A 13,783-nucleotide genomic window follows, 5' to 3' on the forward strand; every position below is an offset into this window, starting at 1 on the left:
TAAAACGCACGCATCCAAGAATTTTTACAAATTTAATCCTTCACTTTCTAACAATTTAAAGTGAAAAAAATTCTAACAACTTAAATATATAGAACACAACCAAAAGTTAATTTTATTTTAATGTAATGGGAAAGTGAAAGTTACCAATTATCCGACTACAATTTCATCAATGTTGTTGGTGTAGTCTTTGGTACCATGAATGCAGATCTTCGGATAATGGCCGCTGATTTTACTTCAATTTTCTTCTGTTAATGCAAATGCAGCTATGAGTTCGTCAGTTTGGCTTCGTCGAGTTTGAGGGATAATAACGATTTTAACTTTTGTCATTACTTTTTTATTTTATCATTTCCTTTTCACTACTTTTGATTCTTTTTCATTATTTTAATATTTTTTTTTCATATTTTAACTTTTAAATGAAAAAGCAACAGACAAAGGGACCCCGTTTCTGTCGTCCCTTTGTCTTCCCTTTGTTCATTTAGCACGACTCTATAAGAAGACACAAAATTAATATAACCAATGATAAAGTGCTTTATTGGCTATAAACTATATATACATATACATATACATATATGATGTGGGGCTAAATGGCAATAGGGACAGCACGAAGGGGTTGAGCCTTCTGTAAGGTTATACCAAATTTCTCTTCCATGTCCATCTTCTCATCTTCAAGCTTCCAATCAAAAGAGTTAATAAGTGAACCTAACATTATATGTAACATTCTGATTGCCAATGGCAAACCAGGACAAATTCGTCGCCCAGCTCCAAAGGGGATTAGCTCAAAATTGCGGCCTTTGACATCAAGATCTGATCCCAAGAACCTTTCGGGCATGAAAATGAGAGGGTTGTCCCATGTGCTTTCATCTCTGCCAATAGCCCATGCATTGACTAAAACTTTTGAACCTCTTTGCACTGTGAAGCCAGCGATCTCTACGTCTGTTGAGGCTTTACGGGGGAGAAATAAGGGAGCTACTGGGTGCAACCTGAAGGTTTCTTTGAGTACTGCTTGTAGATAAGGTAATCGAGTGATGTCTGATTCTTCAAGTGGCTTGCCCCTGCCAATTGTGTGTTCCAGCTCCAATCTTGCTTTTGATAAAGCCTCTGGGCTATGGAGTAGCTCTGCCATCGCCCATTCCAATGTGCTCGAAGTTGTGTCAGCCCCCGCAACAAACAAATCCTGTCATATAAAATTTTATTAGATAACTTGAAATTTGTGCAAGAAAGGAAACAAAATAAACAATACCAAAAGCAAATGTTTGATGTCATTTCCATCAATCTCCACACTCTTGTCTTGGCTAATATTGAGAAGAGTATCCAGCACATCTGAAGATTCGGTACTAGTATTGTAACCATGTTCTTGTCTTTGATCCAGTCTTTGATCAATCAAGCGATCAAACACCTCAAATATCTTGCTGCAATGAATTGTCATGCGACGCCTTATCCCCTGCAGGTCAAGCTTTTTAAGCAGAGGAAAATTGTCGGACAGATTAGGCTTTCCTAGTTCTGTCATGATACCCCAAACTATATCCTTAAACTCTCGCGCAGTGGGATCAACCAAATCGACGGAAAAAATTGTGTTGGATAACACATTAAGTGAAGTATTGAAAACAGCTTGGCCAATCACTATTGCTCGCCCCACACGGCAATTTTCTTCAACATAAGCAAGTAGATGCTTGATTTTCTTGCGCCGGATGTCTTGATTGGCATCAAGTTTGTGACTAGAGAAAATATGTAAGTTGCATATTTTTCGTAGATTTTTCCACGGTGTTGAGACAGGAAGCCAGACCATCCCAATTTCTTGGTGATTGTAGGAACAGGCTGCGTCCGGGACCATCCGGTTACAGAATGATGAATCATGATTTTGAAGGATAGCTTTTGCCATGCTTGCTGAAGAAACCACTACGGTGGTTACCTGGCCAAATTTTAGAGTCATTATGGGGCCATGAATCTTGGCAAGCTTGGCTAGTGACTTGTGCGGTTTGTCACCAAGTTCGAGGAGGTTTCCAATCACTGGATAAGGCGTAGGCCCCGGCGGCTGCTGTTCGGATCCTGCTTTGCGTCTCTTGTAAAAGGAACTCAAAGCCATCACAAAAAGCCAAGTGAATAGAAGCCATAATATGCAGCTTAACATATGATCCATCTTTAAAACTCTCATTAACAATCGATCACTCTCTTTATAGAGAGGACTTTAGTATTGGTTTACTCGTTTCTTTGTCATTTAACTAGCATTTCAAATAAAACGGCCAGAATTTGCCACTACGCATTTACTTGATATCTCCATCTCATAGTTTTCGTAAACCCACCCGTTTTTCAGAAAATAGTTACAAAAAGTGCACATTGTTTTTAAAATTTTCAAATAAAGAAGAATTTTGAAGAATTAATTAATTAAATCTATCTCGTTTACTTTTTTAGACTTATTTTTTTATTATATTTGATTATAAAGATCGTTTTGGCATCAGTTTGAATTGAGTATTTTACCCTTATAAAGTAAAACTAATAAGAATTTACTTTTACTTCAATATTTTTCTAATTTTATACAAAACTCATTGTTTCTAATACTACCTTATTAGCATGATTATTAATCTTTAATTAAACTAACATAATGTATGTATATCACAATACTCATGTAATAAGTTATTAGACTGTTAAATTTATGTAATTTACAAGTAAGGATAGTGAAAATTTAGATTTCATTTAAAAATATTAAATTATAAGTCACAAAATTAAATACCTAAACTATTAGATACAATAACTCATGTTTATTGGGATAATTTGGTTGTTTTGTATCGTAATAATAAAATGATAAAATAAAACTTATCTTAAAGTTTATGATCAAAATGGTCAAAGAAACCTAAGAAAAAAATTAATAGAAGGATTTAATTGATTAATAATACAAAACCATTTATTAATTTGTAGTTATTAAAAAAAATTGAGCTCATTGTAATTATTTTTTAAAAGTGGGGTGGATTACAAAAATAGCGGATTGGAAATATCTCCACCCATTTGTAAAACTTGAAATAACAAAGGATCATTTTAATCCTTTATTAAATCCTTTATGAAAACTCATTTGCTATTTTAATTCAACTGTTGAGATAATGCAACTTGGTTAGTGCCATTGTGTTGAGAAATTAATTTTCTCTAAACTCGGAAAATGAGAGTTGACAATTCGCATGCGTTTTGCAGGAAGAAGTTTAGTTAGTTTCACTTAATTTGAAAGTTTGCAGGGCTTTAAATGTCCACTCCAAAGAAGAAATTTAGCTAATTTCATTTCAAGGTTTTAACTGGCATAAAATGTTCAATAAAATAGTGCTTTTGCCATTATTTTTTTTTTAATTTAGGAATAATGATACTTAGCCGAAGCCCTGATCGACTGGCGACATAAACGCTGTTATTGTGCGTGCACAGTGCACCATTTTCGTATGCTACAATGAAACTGTCTGTTGCATGATCATTCTATTTCTGTTACCCTCCGGTACTCTTTAGATCAAATATCATTATTCTTTTTCGTTTAATAAGCTCAGCCACAAATTCATTGTGTGGCTAGTCGTGTAAGCTAGTTTCAAACGTTTCAAATTTTTTATTTTGAATGATGCTTTTAACTTTCTTGCAAACGAAAGTATGCATGAGTTTCAAATGCTGGCAACGATTTCTTGGCTGTTCTGCGTGCACGTACGACGATGCTACACCATAGGTAAAATTTGTGGACAATGATGGTTGCAACTGTTGAAAGTTAACAAAGGGCTAATTTGGTGATTGCAAGGTCAGACTTGATTTGGTCCCTTTTTATGGGTCAATAAGAAGGCACCGACTTCTCTGAATTGATAGCAATGGAAGGAAACTTGGCAGAAGAGGAACGGAAATGTAATGATCAAATGTATTTTGTCAAAATGAAACTAGATGATGAAGAATTTAATACACCTGCTCTTGAAAACGCAAAGGCATCAAAATTTCAAAAATCTTCCTCCAAGACAAAATATTGGGGTTAATAATTACTTAGGAATTAGAAGTGCACCTACGTCATTGCAGCAGGTTGATGAATATAAGATTAACACATTTGAAGTTGAGCACCCTTCAATTTGTGGCCTAGCTGTAACACAAATCCTGTAAAATATGTTCTCGTAGTACACTATTAGAATGCAATGGTAGATTTACTCGTAATAAGAATAGGTTAGAATCAAAATAAGTTGGATCTGAATAGATTAAAATCACGATGAAAAGTGATAATTAGAATAAATTATTTACTTGAATTACAAAAATTGTAATCAGTATCAATAGTATTTTTCTTCTTTAAAGGTAAAAATGTCAATTCAAAAAATAAAATTTTATTCTATAAAGAGATGAAAATGAGATTTTTCATTTCACATTCCTAATTTTATGGAGCCCACAAATTTGACTCCGATTATGGATTGTATTTTCGGAAAAGAAACACCATCAATCAATCAATCCAATACCTAATTCCAATTTCTTATTCCCATAAGATAACGCACCATAAAGTAGGAAACAATCAGAGACGTTTCACACGGAGTTGGAAAATTTTCATTCCACAGTTGAAAATTCAACTACACAAATTCAATTATATATCATCCTGATTCCAAAAACAAAGAAAAAAATTAAGGAAAATTAATTAGAAAATTACAGAGCATTTATTGTGTGTCTCTTTAATTACCATTAATTACGTGCAAACCCAAAATTCATGAGATTAATATCAATTTGTACAAGCTCAGGACTCAACAGTCATCTGATGACCACGGATCACTCACTCATGGCCAGCGGATGCCTAGGGTGATCGATCCTCAACATGACGAAAACTCCTTCGCTTATAAGGCAATCATCCATGCCTTCTAGCTACAGAAATTATAATGCAACCCAATTTGCCCTCATCTTTAAAATAAAAAATAAGGGATAAATTAAAGTTTTCAACACTTTTAAGAGATAAATTAATATGATCCTTCTATTTGGGATGACTTAAAATTTACCTTAAATATAATAACATTTATTGAGGAGCATATAATATATGCATATTTTTTACTCTTATTTATATATTTACTAGTTATTTTTATTAATTATTTTTAGTTAATTGAATTATTTAATGAACAAAAAAATAATTGGAGATTATGGATAAAAAGTGCATGACCAATTTGGGAAGCATTAGAGATAAATTGTTTTTGGCAGCAATCGGGCCAACTTACACGTGGAATTCAAGGCTAAATAACCAAAATTTAACTGGTTGCAAATCTAAATCACGCATGCACGTGAATGGCTTAAAGAATATGGAAATAAACTTGGCTTCTTTAAAGTCGGTTAGCTTATGTTATTAATAGTTTTCCGTATCGACTTTGAATAAAGAATGATAGTATTTTTTTTTTAAAGATAAGAAAGAGTAGATTTAAATGTGTTAATAAAAAGAAAAGTATGATTAAAAGGTATATAAATATAAGGAATTGTTTTTAAAATTATTAGACAGTATATTTTCCCTTTAAATACAGTGATACAGATGAGATGAGATATAGGCCTTTGGGGCCCGTCTGAACAGATATAGAGGATTTAGGCCATGTGTTTGGGTGCTTTTCTCTTTTGGGAGCTTATGCATACAGTATGATGATTACAGAGATATAGATATTGAGATACAGATGATACAGATGAGATATAAGTCTTTGGGGCCCGTCTGAATACACACAGAGGCTTTGGTCCAGATATAGTCCTTTGTCCTTTGGGGACCAATTTATGCATGCACAGATATGATAAGATATGAGTTAACATTTCCCTATCTACCCATTGTAACTCTAGGGCATAAGGTTCCCCGATTGCCCATCGGTCGAGGTCCGGGTATGCCGAAATTATTCTCCTGGATACTTGTTTAGTGACAGTTTTCAGAATTTAATATTTGAGATTACAGTGTATTATGATTTCCTTAATTTTTATGTGGTATTATATATTATGTTCATGTCAGTTTATGATTTATAATTAAATTAATTATTTAAGTTTCTTACGGTAATTTGGTAAAATTATTCACTGAAATGAAATAATTATTTTGAGGTAAATCTATTTTTAAAAAACTACTATTCACTCACTGAGTTTTATATTCACTCCGTTTTTATTGTATTTTCCCCCCATAGGAAACTTGCAGGTACAACAGTCAACTCAACAATGATAGTTATTTTTAAAATTATGGTCACATGATGGTGCCAGGGGTCTTAGATGTTTTTTGTTGGGATATTTTGGATTGCGTAATTTTGTTATAATTTGTGATTAAAGATAACCTATTGTATTTTAACATTAGATGTTTGGATGATATTTGGTATTTTGATTGAGGAAGTTGTTGTAGAGGTTGGTTGAATATTGAGCTATTTTGGGAGTGTTTGTTATATAATTTGCAAGTGTGGGAATGTCTTAATTATAGGAGAGACTATGCCTAATTTTCGGTAGAATCCTTAGATATTAGATTTATTATCAATTCAGTTAGCCGAGTTTACATAGACTCACTCTAGGGGTTCGGGGTGGTTCATTTTAGTTATAGCTGTAGGATTTAATCAAATGAGTGACTTAGGCTCCATTTAGTATACCTTTTTGAATAAAACTTATTTTGGGTAGAGTTTATTTTTTATTGTTATTTGGTTGTCGATCAAAACTTTTATTAAAAACTATAAATTATTTAATTGGTAATTTATTTAAAATTATATTATGAAAAGAATGAAATAAGATTATGAAATAAGTAAAAGATATTTTAAATATTTTAACTTTTTAAAAAAACTTTTCACCACTACTCCAAAAAACCCAAAATCTGAACTTTTCTAATAGAGCCAAAATAAATAAATTAATCTTCAAAAACTCTACTCAATCAATAACTAAACAAAAAAAAATTAAAAAGAGCTTATCGAACTAAATAAGCACTTATGGTCATCAGATACACTATATTAAACAGGCACTTAGCCTCCAAGAGGGTAATTCAAATTAGACAAAGATCTGGCCAAGTTGGGCAATATTTAAAGAGATGCAAACCATGCAGATTAGAAGGAGAAGAAGAGATTATCAGCAAGGCATAGAGAAGAATTGAATAGCACAGCTTGACCATGGCTTCCATCGGTTCTATTGTGCTCAATCTCTTTGTGTCTTTCTAATTGTCTATACTAGGGTTAAGGATGAAGACTTGTTCAATGAAATAAATTATTTTTTATTCAATTAATTCTCTATATGTGTGCTTTAATACTTATGGTTCTTGTTTCACATATTTGATTGAATATTATTAAATATTTTTACCAATTTTGTCATGTACTATTGATTGTTAGGATTAATATTTGACTAAACCTATGCTTGGATCTATAAAATTTATATATGCATGACCGTCTTTGATTCTGTGACTTTCATAAACTGCTTTCTATACTTAAAAAACTTTGACTCTTTGTTGATTCAATATTGATCATATGGAATGTTTAAATATTATAGGGAAATTATCATTCGTCCACCCTAAGATTACATCGTTATCAAAATTACTACAAAACTTTGACAGTGTATCAGCCGTCCACCATTAGATGACAAAACATATCTCCCAACCACCTTTCCGTCAATTGCCGTTTACAACTGCTGACGTCATAAGGGTAATATGGTCTTTTAAGATAGAAGCAGCTATGGGAAAATATGACATGTCAGCCATTTACCAGACGACTAAATGTTTTGTTGGAAGACATGTCGTTTTACGGGATGACACGTCGTTTCATCCATGAAAAACGACGTTGTTTTAGGGGGGGGAAAAAAGAACGACGACGTTTCACATTGGCGCATCAAAAAGCTTCATTGCAGCCACGCACCCAATTTGTTCCTTCATCGAGAGATAGCTTGCACGCATACCAGCCATTCCTACTTATTTTTGTTCCCTTATCACCAAATACGTTCAATATTTAACCATCAAACAAGTGTAGCTGACATCTGTGGAGGTTGAATTGAAGTTTGAATCAAAGCGTAAGCTGATAACGCTTGAAGATAACAAGTGAAGGATCGGGTTGTTAGGTATGTTCATATATGATACTTGTTTCTTGCAATGCATCTATTATTTAATCAATAGATGTAAGAACTTGTAAGAAATTATTTGAATTTGTCATTTTTTAACTAATGTTAGAAACCCTAGACTGTAGAAACTAACGAAATGGTGAGGAAAGTTTTGTATGTTAATTGAAGTCCTTTTTGCTGTAGAATCTCGTTAATTTCCTATTTTTGTTTTTGAAAAAGCTTGAGTTAGGATTTAATTAGGTTATTCTTTGTTGCATTTGATATGGTAGCATATGTCTCCAATGGAGTTAGTGATTCATTTCAAAGGAGAAAAACGTTGTGTAGGTTTGATTTACCCTGAAAGTTGTTCTATTGATAAAATAAGGGTTGAAGCATTAAAGATAACAGGAGTACATGGGTTAAACAAAGCTGGACAAATCTTGTTAACTGTTATGAATCCAGATAACAAAGCGAAGGTTGTGGTGGATTCCGATTTTGGGTTAAACAGATTATTCGGGATTCATAACTCAATGGGTTTAAACACATTTGAAGTTGAAGTGGTGCCAGTGTTATACCCTCAATATCCAAATTCTCCATTACTGCAATCGTTGATGTTTAACTTAGGGATACATCTGCCTTTAGAAGCTATAACTACATTGAATAATCAGTTTAATAGAGTAGAGCATCAGAGTACTCCCAAAGTTAGGCATCCAACTAAAGATGAAGATGACTTGTTATCAAATTGGTCAGGCAAGAGATTAGACAGTGGTGATGATGATGAGGGTGATGGTGAGGAACCCACTGTGCCTGTTGAAGATGATTTGCTATCAGAATGGTCAGACAAAGGGGTTGGTAGTAATGATAATGATGATGGCGAAGAGGGTGATGGTGAGCAACCACCACCTACTATGTCTGTTGATGATACCGCGCCTGTAGAGGACAGTGATGACAGTGATGGTAATGAGGGAACCCAACGTGACAGTGATAGCGATGCAGATATTTTTTTGGATGATGATACTAGGGAGTTCCAAATGGTTGTTAATTCTTCAGATGAGGACATGAATTTAGGCAGTGTGCAGTTTAGAAATTATTTAGAAAAGCATGGGTATAAGTTAGATGCTGATGGAGTACATAGGCTTAGGGTGGGTGATGTGTTCAAAGATGTAGGTCATTTCAGAGAAGTGCTGCATGAGGTGATGGTTAGGAAAGGGTTCAATATTAACATCAAATACAGTGAACCGAGGAGATATTATACAACTTGTAAAGAGCTTGGTTGTCCATGGTTTGTTAATGGTGCGAGATTGAATGACCGAAATGGATTTTGGTTGCGAGGATACCACAAAAAGCATGAGTGCAGGCTTACTAAGAAATCTGTGAAGGTGACTTCTACATGGATTGCTGAAATGATAAAAGGGCATGTTGCTATTGATGCTAATGTCAAGATATCTCTGCTTAGGACTTATATGCAGGAAAAATTTAGATTGAAGATTGAGAAGCTAACAATGTATAGGGCTAGAGAAAAAGCAAGGGTTTTGGTGTACGGTGATCATTCTAAGGGCTATGAGAAGCTATTTCAGTATGCTGCAGCCATTCATCAGGCTGATCCAGGAGCTATTTGCAAGGTGTTATGTGATGCAGTGAGTTATCCCGAGAAATGTTTTTTTAAAAAAATTCTTTGTCGCATTTCCTGCACAAAGAATGCTTTCCTCAATGGTTGCCGACCCTTCATTGGAATTGATGGCTGCCACCTGAAGGGGAAATATGGAGGAGTGTTATTGGCTGCTATTGCTACAGATGCTAACAAAGGGATTGTCCCATTGGATGTATGTGTGTGCGAAATAGAAAATACTGAAACATGGACCTAGTTTCTTGAACATTTGCACAACTATTTAGATGATGGAAGGCATGTCACATTCATTAATGACAGGCAAAAGGGACTGTTGAATGCGATTCCAAACACATGGCCTTTTGCCTATCATAGGGCATGTTGTCGGCATGTGTATGCTAACTTTGCTAAAGACCATGCTGGTGCCAAGTTGTTGAATCTTTTTTGGAGGGCAGCCAAGAGCAGTAACAGGCACGACTTTAATGAGGCAACGACATTGATTAAGGAAGAAAAGATAGCGGCTTATAATTGGCTGGAAAGAGAACTGCAAGGTTACACTTGGTCTATGCATGCATATGACAGAAATTGTAAAGTTGAGAGAACTGACAATAATGCATCTGAGTGTTTCAACAGTTGGATTTTGCCTTATAGAGATAGGCATGTGCTATTGATGCTTGAGGAGATTAGGTGTAGACTTATGAAAAGATTCACAAAGAGAAAAAAATGAAGCAAAAGCTTGGGCAAAATCTGTTGCTCCGAGGATTTATAAAGAGCTGGATACATCTTACAAGAAAGGAGAGAAAATGACCGTGCACCCTTCGGGAGACTTGAATTTTCAAGTCATGGATAAATCTTATTATCTAGCTAGGAAGTTTGTTGTGAAATTAGAGGACAGAACGTGTGACTGTGGGTATTGGGAAATTGTCGGTTTACCTTGCTCTCATGCCATGGCTTGCATAGGTTATGCGAGACACGAAATTGAGGAGTACATACCATTTTGCTTCACCAAGCAAGCTTACATTAATACGTACTCGATTATATTTAATCTAATTCCTGATGAGCGTACATGGGACCGTGGTGAAAGGCCACTAATTGATCCCCCAATTGTGCAAAAAAAGATTGGGAGGCCAAAGAAATGTAGGAAGAGAGCAGCAACTGAACCTCAAAAACGCAGCAGGAGATTCTTTGTCAATTGTTCAGTTTGTGGTAGCTCTAACCACAATGTAAGATCTTGTCCATTGAGGCCTTCTGTTGCACGGGCAGCACGAGCAAGGAGTACTAATTTTCAAGTATGTTGTTTATATTGTTTTTATTGTTATTTAACATAATAGTCATTGCTGATCAGCAGTATGCAAATGCTTAACTTGACTGTTTATATTGTTTATAGTTCTCAGCTGGAAATTCTTCAGCCCAGCCAGCAAGTTTTTCAAGCCAACCAGCAACTCCTTCAGCCCAGCCAGCAAGTTTTTCAAGCCAACCAGCAACTCCTTCAGCCCAGCCAGCAAGTTTTTCAAGCCAACCAACAACTCTTTCTGGCCAGCCAGCAACTCTTTCAGGCCAGCCATCTCAGCAGACAGTACAAGCAAGTGGTCCAAGCGAGGGCTCCAATATTGGATCAAAGAAAAGAAAAAATAAAAGTACTACTGCAGTTGCTAGAACAACCAGAAAAAGAGGTTGAGTTTCATTAATTTGTTTTAATATATAATTCACAGTTTATAATGCATACATAATAGTTTGATTAATTTTTTCTTTTGTAATTTAGGAAGGAAAACGAAAACAGATGTCAACACATCCCAAGCTAACCAATTCCAGAATCCATCACAGTCGTCAACTGTAACAGGTGCTTCAAAATGAGTTTGATACTCAATTTTTTGGGAAACATGTCATCAATTTCAGTTTCTTAAACACTTATGTTGGTTATGTTATTTCATTTTGTCAATTTCAGATTCCTAAACTCTTATGTTGGTTATGTTATTTCATTTTGTCAATTTCAGTTTCCTAAACTTAACTATGCTCTTGCATGAGCTAAACCATGTTTTAGATTTTTATTGAACAATAATTTGAAGAAGATATGTTATTTGCACGGTTTGGATGTTAATTAATTACACTATCACTGTTTTGATTGATTATTGACAACATTATTGTTAAGGATATATTTTGTTAGGAACATTACATGAGCTAAACCATTATTGTTGAAACTTTATTACAAGCCATATTACTTTCTCATAAAGACAGTTACAAATACACACACAAGCATAATTAAGATATATTTAAGCCTTCATTCAATGAGTTTCAGCCTCTTTTTTATTTTCACCACATCATCATTTAGCTTCAAGTTTTGCTCGTATGCCATCTCATCATTAGTAGTCGGATATATGAGAGATTCCGTAGTGAACCATTACCAAAAATCACAGTGCTTCACTCCACAATGCTTCCACCTGCATGACCAAAACAGTGCATTAGGATTTTGCAATGTAGTTGACACCATGGCCACTGCTTGCACGCCACACTTGCAATATTTTGGCTGACATTTCACTTTTTTATATCTTTTAAATCCACTGACACCAGAACTTGATGCTTCACTGGAGGCCATTTTCAAGGAAATGTGCTACTGATTTATTGTTGTTAAGGAGTAGCAATTTTTTTGTTTTTTTCAATGAGGTGTGTGTGCTGATTTGTTGTTGTTGAGGAGTAGTTAATTTGGGTTCTTTCAATGAGGTGTGTGCTGATTTGTTGTTGTTGAGGAGTTGCTAATTTTTACTTGCTTTCAATGAGGTTTGTGCTGCTGTTTTTGGCTCATTATATAGCCAAAATTGTTACCGTTGTTGAGTCCAACGGCTACATTTGGCGTTGTTTCATCTTTGGGGCAGTTATGCCTTTTTAACATTAATTTCATGCGTAAGGGCAATATCGTCATTGTGTTTCAATTTTGTTAAGTTGTAAACGGCAGTTGACGGAAAGGTGGTTGGGAGATATGTTTTCTCATCAAAGGGTGGACGGCTGATACACTGTCAAACTTTTGTAGTAATTTTGATAACGATGTAATCTTAGGGTGGACGAATGATAATTTCCCAATATTATATTATTAAGTAGAAAAAGAACAAACATAAGATTAATCTTAATGGAGCTTAAGAATAGACATAGATTGATTTCGAGTTGTCACTTTAAAATTATGAATTGATTGGTAATTAGATAACTGTTAAGTTGAACTTTGGTAGATTTTGATGGTAGCCTCAATCTCTTGAATTCTTGTGTTAATTTACTCGTTTTAATTTTAATTATTGCATTTTTAGTTATAATCTTCTCAAACAAAATATTTTCTTTTCAATTAGGGTAGACTTATAATTGAATTAGATTAAATTTTGCTTTTCTAAAAGTTAACAAACCTTGTGGATTCGGACTCCTTATTCCTAGTCTATATTTCAATAAATTTGTGTATTTTCGAGTGTATTAAAATTTGCACAATAAATTTTTTACGCCTTCTCCAGAGATTGGATTGGAAAGTTTGTTTGATTTGGGGCTGACTTAATTTTTTATATTAGTCGTAGTTTAGGTTATTTAAAAAAAAAAAAGATGAAAAGAAATTCCAATTCGTCAATTACTGTGTAGTTTAAAGTTTTAGATTTGATTTTATTTAAATTATTATTTCTTTTAAGTCGCGAGTGTCAGTTTTAGATTAGGATTAATTTATTTATTTTCTTTTAAAGGTCATGCGTCTTTTGTTTAGATTAGTTATACTACTATTATTGTTATTATTTTTATTATTAACCGTTTCTTTTATTTTGTCTTTACTTTTGTTACTGTAAGTGCCTTCTAATTTCTTTTCCTTTTACATTTTCTAATTGTAGTCAACAAAAATTAATCTAGGGGATAAAGAAACATAATAAGTTATAGGTCTGAACATTCTAATTCTCTCCGTAGTAGTTCGTTTTTATAATAGCTCATCAAATTAGTTTCTTTTTCTTTTCTTTTCCTTTTCACAAATATTATTTATGTTTTTTATTATTTTGGTGTGATTGCATGCTTCGTAATAGATCTCTACTGTGTGATTTTGAAAGCTACAGATAGTGAAATTATTAGAACTTTTCATCAAAAAAAAAAAAAAAGAAAGCTACTTCAAAAGAAAAAGTTGGCCAAAATATAGAAAATATAATTGAAGACAAAATGGCTCAAGAGCCACGAGAAAAGCCTTCTAAA

At 34.0% G+C, this 13,783-nt stretch overlaps 1 protein-coding gene across 1 annotated transcript; it reads right to left on the reverse strand.

Annotated features, from left to right (window-relative positions):
• Window positions 1–504: 504 nt before the first annotated feature.
• On the reverse strand, window positions 505–2,236 carry LOC127899026 (geraniol 8-hydroxylase-like). Its single transcript, XM_052431677.1, has 2 exons — window positions 1,241–2,236; window positions 505–1,174 (listed from the first exon to the last, which is right to left on the reverse strand). The coding sequence occupies exons 1-2, from the start codon at window positions 2,150–2,152 to the stop codon at window positions 581–583; spliced, it is 1,506 nt and encodes a 501-aa protein (XP_052287637.1). The 5' UTR covers window positions 2,153–2,236; the 3' UTR covers window positions 505–580.
• Between the last annotated feature and the right edge of the window lie 11,547 nt (window positions 2,237–13,783).

This window comes from Citrus sinensis, chromosome 8 (genome assembly GCF_022201045.2).
Source record: "Citrus sinensis cultivar Valencia sweet orange chromosome 8, DVS_A1.0, whole genome shotgun sequence".
NCBI lineage: Eukaryota > Viridiplantae > Streptophyta > Magnoliopsida > Sapindales > Rutaceae > Citrus > Citrus sinensis.

What these genes read in the sequence shown, in the direction of transcription:
- LOC127899026 (XM_052431677.1), bottom strand. Translation starts at nt 2,152, where the DNA reads ATGAGAGTTTTAAAGATGGATCATATGTTAAGCTGCATATTATGGCTT. An exon ending in ACATCAAACATTTGCTTTTG is followed by an intron (nt 1,175 to 1,240) that starts GTATTGTTTATT and finishes TTTATATGACAG; the next exon opens with GATTTGTTTGTTGCGGGGGC.